This window comes from Cyclopterus lumpus, chromosome 18, assembly GCF_009769545.1.
Source record: "Cyclopterus lumpus isolate fCycLum1 chromosome 18, fCycLum1.pri, whole genome shotgun sequence".
NCBI lineage: Eukaryota > Metazoa > Chordata > Actinopteri > Perciformes > Cyclopteridae > Cyclopterus > Cyclopterus lumpus.
In genome coordinates this window covers 3,401,570-3,411,569 of record NC_046983.1, presented here as the reverse complement: position 1 = coordinate 3,411,569, position 10,000 = coordinate 3,401,570, and the positions used below count along the sequence as shown (strand labels likewise).

General features: G+C 42.8%; 1 protein-coding gene across 5 annotated transcripts in view; it reads left to right on the top strand.

The window, feature by feature from the left end:
* The window catches only part of si:dkey-172j4.3 (diacylglycerol kinase eta), a 53,839-nt gene that overhangs the window by 34,483 nt on the left and 9,356 nt on the right, over positions 1-10,000 (top strand). For all 5 annotated transcript variants that reach the window (XR_004611402.1, XR_004611401.1, XR_004611403.1 and 2 more), the window contains 14 exons: positions 98-206; positions 938-1,077; positions 1,706-1,793; positions 2,696-2,787; positions 3,993-4,092; positions 4,599-4,664; positions 4,846-5,017; positions 7,858-7,956; positions 8,049-8,133; positions 8,230-8,337; positions 8,639-8,735; positions 8,834-8,941; positions 9,036-9,149; positions 9,559-9,693. Coding sequence is in view for 2 of the 5 variants with exons in the window: in XM_034556769.1 (XP_034412660.1) it covers positions 98-206; positions 938-1,077; positions 1,706-1,793; positions 2,696-2,787; positions 3,993-4,092; positions 4,599-4,664; positions 4,846-5,017; positions 7,858-7,956; positions 8,049-8,133; positions 8,230-8,337; positions 8,639-8,735; positions 8,834-8,941; positions 9,036-9,149; positions 9,559-9,693 (1,513 nt within the window). In the remaining 3 variants the exon portion in view is untranslated. The remainder of the gene's footprint in view (positions 1-97; positions 207-937; positions 1,078-1,705; positions 1,794-2,695; positions 2,788-3,992; positions 4,093-4,598; positions 4,665-4,845; positions 5,018-7,857; positions 7,957-8,048; positions 8,134-8,229; positions 8,338-8,638; positions 8,736-8,833; positions 8,942-9,035; positions 9,150-9,558; positions 9,694-10,000) is intronic.

The following is a 10,000-nucleotide window of genomic DNA, read 5'->3' as shown; positions in this document are numbered from 1 at the left end:
CTTTTTTTTCGTGACATCTACCTCTTAACATTGTGTGCTTCGCGTCCTCCTCTTCCTCTCCCTCTTCCTCTTCCTCCCACTCCATTCACTCGCTCAGCCTGCGCCTCTTCCAGAAGTTCGTGACGTTTCGTATCCTGGTGTGTGGGGGAGACGGCAGCGTGGGCTGGGTGCTCTCGGAGCTGGATAAACTCAACCTCCATAAACAGGTGAGGAGGAGGAGGATGATGATGATGTAATATTTAAGGTAAAGCAGCGAGCCGCCTCTTGTGCTCATGCTGCTAGTGTTGAACATGTGGCGAGTAGCTTTTGATTGACAGCAATCAGATGAAGTCCGTGTGATGTTTCTCACATTATTCCTGACGTGCTTCTCCAATTATTATCTGACAATAATCTTTATTTGTCACAGTTGGAAAGACAGTTTTGTTTTTGTGATTTGTAATTGATTTGTAATGGTCTCCTTCCAGGCCTGTATAATAATGACAATTTACAAAAGTAATGAATTACAAAATATCATGTTTTTGTAAATTTAATAATTCACACACAAGTGAACATAAAGCTTAAATTGCTTATCTAAATAAGGTTTTGTTTCTGCCTGCGTTTCATTTTAATGCGCATCTACATATCGACACGTTCAAAATACAGAAAACTGATCATTTTAACAACTTTTAACAGGAGTAGAAAACTTAAACCTAAATATCAGTTCATGGACAGCATCGCATGTTCACCAAGCCGAACTGTGATGTAATATATCGATTGAGTAACGATCTATTACTGTACAATGTTTCATTTAGATTTTAAAGTTGATATTCAACACATGCATTGCATCCGTGCAGACAAAATCTGAAGTGTCGGACTTAAACGGACATAAATAATGTGCCCCGTGCACATTAGGTTTAAATCAACTTGTTTGCAGATGACATGTCGTCTTCCGTTTCAGTGCCAGCTCGGCGTCCTGCCTCTGGGAACGGGCAACGACCTGGCCCGGGTTCTGGGCTGGGGGGGCCTCTGTGACGACGACGCCCAGCTGCTGCAGATCCTGGAGAAGCTGGAGAGAGCCACCACCAAAATGCTGGACCGGTAAGACGACGGTGAAAGGGGAGCGAGTCCGACCGAGTTTGCATCATCCACGTTTCTTTTAGTTTTCCTTCGTGGGCTTCTTTTTTTTTTTACGCCCGTGCTCCACTCCAATTTCAGGTCAACGGAGGACTGAATTTCTTTAAGCTTTAAGTATTTATTGTATGACTGAGAGGGAAAAAAAAGGTCCTGGAGGATTTCCTTAAATAAGTTGCTTAAGGTACTATTTTTCTCAAGGGCAGCAGACAGGAGCATGAAGCATGAATCATGAGCATGGAACATAAACATGGAGCATAAACATGAAGCATGAACATGGAACATGCTCCTCACCAAGAGCTCGTGTTCAGCAGAGGAGATGTGGCATGTTATCGTGAGAGAGCTCTAGAGGATGCTGGGAGATTGGGGGCGGAGCCAGTCGAGCACTTCCTGCCCCGAAGCTATTATCACCGTGCCCGACACGAGAGTGGCATTAATCATCAAGCAGATTGTTGTCGTCCTTCACGTCACAGATTAGGGCAAAAAAAAGGACATAAAAGGCCGCGTGTTTGATTCCCACCGCTTCCCGTCCTCCTCAATTGTTTGTTGTTGTTGTTTCCGACGAGATGGATGATAACGTGTAGCGTCTGTTCAGATGGAGCGTGATGACGTACGAGGTGCCCACGCCCACCAAACGCACGCCGCTGGGCCGAGACGACGACGGCCTCGATTCGCCTCTGCAGGTGAGTTGTTTTTTCTTCTTTTTTTTTGGCAGCCAAGATCCTCCACAGCGCCATCAAATGATTTTTGGGTGGAAAAACATCCAGCGAGAATCAATGGAGCCCGGCGGCCAAAACAATCAGAGCTGATCAATGTTTTTTTTTGTGTGCACATAACCAGGATAAAAACACGATAACCTGAGAACACAAACACTACCGACCAGTGAGATATATATTCTAGACGATTTAAGAATGAAATAATACCACTCCTTTGATTATTTAGTCTTTAAATAAGACTAAATAATAGTCTTATAATTAAATTAATTAATTAAACAAAATTGAAAAAAAGATTGGCTGAAAATATTTTTTTCATTTTATATCTAAAATATAGTTATATATAATATAAATATATTTAATAAAACATTTCTAGTGTCTTATTATTATTATTATTATTTAATTATAAAGAATTCTGAGAAGTTAAGCCTTTAAAAGTAGAAAACAGCTGTCCTTAAAGTAATGCTTCACTCACAAAATGACAATTTTTCTAATAATTTCTCACCCCGTGTCACCTTGAAATCTTTAAGAAGCCTACAGAAACATGTGTTTGTATATATAACCGTAGTCTTTATTTAAAACAAGCGGTTCCAACGGGAACAAACGAGCAAACGCGAATAAATAAACGAGGATTAAAGAGTTGTGTTGAGAGTTCACTTCAATTCATCGAGACTTTTCTCCGTCTCCACATTCATCTGTTCGGGCGCGAGGGAAGAAAATAATAGAACAAACAAGGTGTTTGACATCGTATTAAAGATCATAAAGATCATTACCTTTCAGCTGGCTATAGAATAACCCTCTCTCTCTCCTTCTCTCTCTCTCTCTCTCTCTCTCTCTCTCTCTCTCTCTCTCTCTCCCTCTCTCTCTCTCAGGGCCACATCACTCAGTACGCCGACTCCGTGGCCTCCCACCTCGCCAAGATCCTGGACTCGGACAAGCACAGCGATGTCATTTCCTCTGCCAAGTACGTGCCTTGAATACCTCGAGGGGGGCGGGGGGATAAGGGAGGAAGAGAAAGGAGGAGGGGAAGGAGAGAATAAGGAGGGCAGGGGGAAAGTTAGGTTAAATGAAGAGAGATAACGAGAGAAAGAGGCAGACAGAAAGGGGGCAAGTGAGTGTCTGGTCAATGAGTATGGATTTTCTTGCCCTAAAGGACACACACACGCACACACTCACACACTCACACACACTCACTCACTCACACACACACACACACACACACACACACACACACACACACACACAGAGGGGACAGTAAGTGAAAGTGAAGAAGACAAATGAATGACTTTGGGGGTCATCCTCAGTGCATTAGTGGTCCTCCTTTGGGAATCGTGTGTGTGTGTGTGTGTGTGTGTGTGTGTGTGTGTGTTTGAGACCTGCAGTTCATTAAAAACACTTTAGGGCGCAATCGGAGCACGTTATTTTTTATTATTATCTCACGGTGGAACTTCATCAGGTTGCAATTAGCAGAGAGGTCAAAGGGAAAAAACATTAGACTCATGATATAAATATAAATGTATTTATCTTGTTATTGTCCAGTTTACTGTAACACATGTGTTGTTGTTTTGGCCCTAAAGGGACATTACGTAAAGCCCTTTAACCCTTAACGAGGATCTGTTGCTAAGCTAATGAGGTCAAACGGGACAAATAAAGAGGAATAAGTGAGACCGGTGAGCAGAACAAAGCTCTCTCATAAGTGTTTAATGCTTCGTCATCGCTATTGTGCTGCACATTAAAACCACACCGACCAGCGATTATATGAAGGAGAGCGAGGAGCTGATTATATGAAGGAGAGCGAGGAGCTGATTATATGAAGGAGAGCAAGGAGCTGATTATATGAAGGAGAGCAAGGAGCTGATTATATGAAGGAGAGCGAGGAGCTGATTATATGAAGGAGAGCGAGGAGCTGATTATATGAAGGAGAGCGAGGAGCTGATTATATGAAGGAGAGCGAGGAGCTGATTATATGAAGGAGAGCGAGGAGCTGATTATATGAAGGAGAGCGAGGAGCTGATTATATGAAGGAGAGCGAGGAGCTGCTCCTTCTGTTGTTTGAGAATAAAGTCTGAATGTTGAGAACAAATGGACTTGTGAAATCATGACTTTGCACTTTAGCTGACGTTAATCATGTCGACCCTCCTCTTCCTCTTCCTCTTCCTCCTCCGTCAGGTTCCTGTGTGGGACGGTGAACGACTTCGTGGCGGAGGTGGGGAAGGCGTACGAGAGAGCCACAGAGAACAAGGAGGAGGCAGATGCCATGGCAAAGAAGGTGTGTGTGTAATCGTCTGTATTACGCAAGAGCTTGTGTAACACTAGTGAGTTGTGTGTGTGTGTGTGTGTGTGTGTGTGTGTGTGTAGAAGGTTAGGTGCCACTATTCCCTCTAATTAGTAATTTGACACTTTGAAAGGTTGAAAGAGCGCTTGAGTCTGAACATGAGTGTTGAAGATGTGGGGAGGTGTTTTGTATCAGAGTTTAACCCCTTCTGGATAAAATAGATGCATAAATATATATTTATATTTATTTTCGATGGACTGGTTCAACTTTGAGTCCTTGGGATTGAATATTTTATTCATAAACATGTAGTTTATGGAAAAACTATACATACTATGTGGTACTGTTAGATGATCCAGAATATATATATATATATATATATATATATATGTGGTCAGAAATGATTTTAACAACCTTAAAGCCAATGAAAGGAGAGCAAATGAAGGGTAACCTGGAATGACCTGAATGACCTGAATGACCTTCATCTTGTCTCTTTCTCCCAGTGTTCGTTGCTGAATGAGAAGCTCGATTCCCTGGTCAAGGCCTTGAGTGAAGAGGCGGAGGCTCAGGTAAAAACAGAACCTGTTCAATAAGAAATAGTTTCAGAAATCAGTGTTGCGATAACACAAAAACCTGCTTTGTTTAATTAAAAAGGATCGCATCATAATGAGAGTTAGCGACCGTGCTTTTATTTTGAAGGAGCAGTCGGCCTCCAGTTGATTGCGTAATGTTCTTCTTCTCCTCATCCAGGTGGTGCCCGCAGGTTCGGTGCCCGGCCAGGAGAGCGGCGGTTCGAGTCCCGCGGAGAGCGGCGGCGAGTCGGGTCCGGAGGGCAGAACGTACCGGTCCAAAGAACAGCTGATGCTCCGGGCCAACAGCCTGAAGAAAGCCCTGAGGCAGATCATCGAGCAGGCGGAGAAGGGTAAGAGAGAGGGTTCTTGTTCTTCTTCCTTCTCCTTCTTGTTCTTGTTCTTCCTTCCTTCTTCCTGTTCTTGTTCTTCCTTCTTGTTGTTCTTGTTGTTCTTCTTCCTTCTTGTTCTTGTTCTTGTTCTTCCTTCCTTCTTCCTGTTCTTGTTCTTCCTTCTTGTTGTTCTTCTTGTTCTTCTTCCTTCTTGTTTTTCTTCTTGTTCTTGTTCTTCTTCCTTCTCCTTCTTGTTCTTGTTCTTCCTTTCTTCTTCCTGTTCTTGTTCTTCCTTCTTCCTCCTTGTTCTTCTTCCTTCTTGTTCTTCTTCTTCCTTCCTTCTTGTTCTTCTTCTTCCTTCCTTCTTCCTGTTCTTGTTCTTCCTTCTTGTTGTTATTCTTGTTCTTCTTCTTCCTTCCTTCCTTCTTCCTGTTCTTGTTCTTCCTTCTTGTTGTTCTTCTTCCTTCTTGTTCTTGTTCTTCCTTCCTTCTTCCTGTTCTTGTTCTTCCTTCTTGTTGTTCTTCTTGTTCTTGTTCTTCTTCCTTCTCCTTCTTGTTCTTGTTCTTCCTTCCTTCTTCCTGTTCTTGTTCTTCTATCTTGTTGTTCTTCCTTCTTCCTCCTTGTTCTTCTTCCTTCTTGTTCTTCTTCTTCCTTCCTTCTTGTTCTTCTTCTTCCTTCCTTCTTCCTGTTCTTGTTCTTCCTTCTTGTTGTTCTTGTTGTTCTTCCTTCTTCCTCCTTGTTCTTCTTCCTTCTTGTTCTTCTTCTTCCTTCCTTCTTCCTGTTCTTGTTCTTCCTTCTTGTTGTTCTTCTTGTTCTTCTTCCTTCTTGTTGTTCTTCTTGTTCTTCCTTCTTCCTCCTTGTTCTTCTTGTTCTTCTTCTTCCTTCCTTCTTGTTCTTCTTCTTCCTTCCTTCTTCCTGTTCTTGTTCTTCCTTCTTGTTGTTCTTCTTCCTTCTTGTTCTTGTTCTTGTTCTTCCTTCCTTCTTCCTCTTCTTGTTCTTCCTTCTTGTTGTTCTTCTTGTTCTTCTTCTTCCTTCCTTCTTGTTCTTCTTCTTCCTTCCTTCTTCCTGTTCTTGTTCTTCCTTCTTGTTGTTCTTCTTGTTCTTGTTCTTCTTCCTTCTCCTTCTTGTTCTTCCTTCCTTCTTCCTGTTCTTGTTCTTCTATCTTGTTGTTCTTCTTGTTCTTCTTCTTCCTTCCTTCTTGTTCTTCTTCTTCCTTCCTTCTTCCTGTTCTTGTTCTTCCTTCTTGTTGTTCTTCTTGTTCTTCTTCCTTCTTGTTCTTCTTCTTGTTCTTCCTTCTTCCTCCTTGTTCTTCCTTCCTTCTTGTTCTTCTTCTTCCTTCCTTCTTCCTTTCCTTGTTCTTCCTTCCTTCTTCCTGTTCTTGTTCTTCCTTCTTGTTGTTCTTCTTGTTCTTGTTCTTCTTCCTTCTCCTTCTTGTTCTTGTTCTTCCTTCTTGTTGTTGTTCTTCTTGTTCTTGTTCTTCTTCCTTCTCCTTCTTGTTCTTCTTCTTCCTTCCTTCTTGTTCTTCTTCCTTCCTTCTTGTTCTTCTTCTTCCTTCCTTCTTCCTGTTCTTGTTCTTCTATCTTGTTGTTCTTCTTGTTCTTCCTTCTTCCTCCTTGTTCTTCTTCCTTCTTGTTCTTCTTCTTCCTTCCTTCTTCCTGTTCTTGTTCTTCCTTCTTGTTGTTCTTCTTGTTCTTCCTTCTTCCTCCTTGTTCTTCTTCCTTCTTGTTCTTCTTCTTCCTTCCTTCTTCCTGTTCTTGTTCTTCCTTCTTGTTGTTCTTCTTGTTCTTCTTCCTTCTTGTTGTTCTTCTTGTTCTTCCTTCTTCCTCCTTGTTCTTCTTCCTTCTTGTTCTTCTTCTTCCTTCCTTCTTGTTCTTCTTCTTCCTTCCTTCTTCCTGTTCTTGTTCTTCCTTCTTGTTGTTCTTCTTGTTCTTCCTTCTTCCTCCTTGTTCTTCCTTCCTTCTTGTTCTTGTTCTTCCTTCCTTCTTCCTGTTCTTGTTCTTCCTTCTTGTTGTTCTTGTTGTTCTTCTTGTTCTTCTTCCTTCTCCTTCTTGTTCTTGTACTTGTTCTTCTTCTTCCTTCTTGTTTTTCTTCTTGTTCTTGTTCTTCTTCCTTCTCCTTCTTGTTCTTGTTCTTCCTTCCTTCTTCCTGTTCTTGTTCTTCCTTATTGTTGTTCTTGTTGTTCTTCCTTCTTCCTCCTTGTTCTTCTTCCTTCTTGTTCTTCTTCTTCCCTCCTTCTTGTTCTTCTTCTTCCTTCCTTCTTCCTGTTCTTGTTCTTCCTTCTTGTTGTTCTTCTTGTTCTTCCTTCTTGTTGTTCTTGTTGTTCTTCTTGTTCTTCTTCCTTCTCCTTCTTGTTCTTGTACTTGTTCTTCTTCCTTCTTGTTTTTCTTCTTGTTCTTGTTCTTCTTCCTTCTCCTTCTTGTTCTTGTTCTTCCTTCCTTCTTCCTGTTCTTGTTCTTCCTTCTTGTTGTTCTTCTTGTTCTTCCTTCTTCCTCCTTGTTCTTCTTCCTTCTTGTTCTTCTTCTTCCTTCCTTCTTCCTTTTCTTGTTCTTCTTCCTTCTTCTTTCTTGTTGTTGTTCTTCCTCCTTCTCGTTTTCCTTCTTGTTGTTCTTCTTCCTCCTTTCTTCTTGTTGTTGTTGTTGTTCTTCTTCCTTTTCTTCTTTTTCCTTCTTCTTCCTTCTTTCTTGTTCTTGTTGTTGTTGTTGTTCTTCTTCCTTTTCTTCTTTCTTCTTCTTCTTTCTTGTTGTTGTTCTTCTTCCTTTTCTTCTTTCTTGCTGTTGTTGTTCTTCCTTCTTCTTCTTCTTGTTTTCCTTCTTGTTGTTCTCCTTCTTCTGGCATTAAGTTCTCTGACATCGTTGTTTCAGTGGTGGACGAGCAGAACCGACACACGCAGGTCCAGAGGATGTCGTCCTCGTCCTCCATCAAAAGAGAAAACAGCGAGGAGCTGAAGGACGCCGAGCCCCGTGAGTGTCCCTCCGCGGCGATACGAATGTGTACAACATCACTGTTGTTGTTGTTGTTGTCTTTAAAAGTGAACATGTATTCCTGTGTCCAGGTCCAGGAAGCTTAAGTCCCACCTCCCCAATTGTTCTTGAGAAACCAGAGAGCCTCCACTCCGTCACCTTCAGCGAGGACTCTGTGTAAGCCCTTCACATCCCAGCCGTGGCTTCACAAACCTTCACTCTGGCATTCATGTTATTATCGCGGTCGACTCACATTCTTCTCTGTGTTTGCAGACAATGTTCGGAGAAGTGTGTGATGAACAACTACTTCGGCATCGGCCTGGACGCCAAGATCTCCCTCGAGTTCAACAACAAGAGGGACGAACACCCTAAGAAATGCAGGTACGAACGATTGTTTTATTTACGACGTTTTACATTTACCAACAACAAACTGTTCCATCTGTGTTTAGTGTTTTATTACCTTTTCTCTCCAAAGGTTAATATAACAGCTCTTATAACATTGACATTGAATATGACATTCTCAATAATCCTGGTTCTACATGTGCCAGGGTCGGATGCATACAGCGGCACATCGTCTGCATATAGAGAGAGAATGGGTTCACGTTTGGGTTCATCCATCACCCCACTGATTGACAGCCGTCTTTAATTCTACACAGCTGATTGGTTTCCTTCTTTTCTGCAGCAGTCGCACCAAGAACATGATGTGGTACGGCGTGCTGGGGACGAAAGAACTGGTCCAGAAGACCTACAAGAACCTGGAGCAGAGAGTTCAGCTGGAGGTCTGAATGGGGACTATTTATTGTGAACGCCAGCGTTTATTTATGTATGTGTATTGCCTCTCCTTTATTAACCTTCCCTTCTCTCTCTCTCTCTCCAGTGTGACGGGGTTCCCATGTCTCTGCCCAGCCTGCAGGGCTTGGCTGTGCTCAACATCCCCAGCTATGCAGGCGGCATCAACTTCTGGGGCGGCACCAAGGAGGACAATGTGAGTGTTGTTCCCGATGTCGTAGCTCACCCACGACCTTCATAGCTCAGCTGACGGATGTTTACAAGTTTCCCCTCTCGACTCTTGTGTTCAGAACTTCGGCGCTCCGTCGTTCGACGACAAGAAGCTGGAGGTGGTGGCGGTGTTCGGCAGCATGCAGATGGCCATGTCCAGGGTCATCAACCTGCAGCACCACCGCATTGCACAGGTAACCAGAAACCAGCCTCGCCGGCTCCTGTCGGCGTGCTGAAGCCTCAAACTAAGACAATAAGAGCGTGCTTGATTGGCGTCGTCTCTCGGAGGCCCTGAGGCGAAGCGAGAGCACGTTGTTGTTGTTGTTGGCTGAACGGAGGCACGCCTGAAAAAGCCGCTTCCCTTTCAGTCAAAAGGATTATTAAAAAGTCGCCCCGGGGTGCTGAAATGCGGCCGTGCGATCAGGTCCTTGATCTTGTTAGATATTCAGCTTTTAAAATGAAAAGCCCTTTAATTCTTAGATCAGCAAACACCCTTGAGTGAGGTGTTCGGAGGTCGTCTCGGTTCTTTCATTTTAATCCTGTGACCCCTGAAGCAAAGCAGAAACGAGGTGTCATGTGACTTCTGCTTCCGTTGCCCCTCAGTGCCGCCAGGTGAAGATCACCATCCTCGGGGAGGAGGGCGTTCCCGTGCAGGTGGACGGGGAGGCCTGGATTCAGCCGCCCGGCATCGTCAAGATCGTCCACAAGAACCGAGCGCAGATGCTCACCAGAGACCGAGTAATGTCCAGCTCAAATATGAATTATCGTTTACGATGTTTATGTTTATATGATGTTTACTCCACTTAATGGAAAAAAAGGTAACACCGTATAGCTCCGTATGAGATGGTTATTTACATTTTGTTAATAAGACTAGATACGTGTAAATTATGGAATCATAAACAGTTTTATTGTCAGATTATAAGACATTTTATTGCTTATGAGCGTTAATAAAAGCCTTATGAGATTCTTATTGTTTTAGCATTGCAAACACATTTGAGTTTATGTCATAGTTAAACCTTTACTTGATTTATTCGGATATAATACA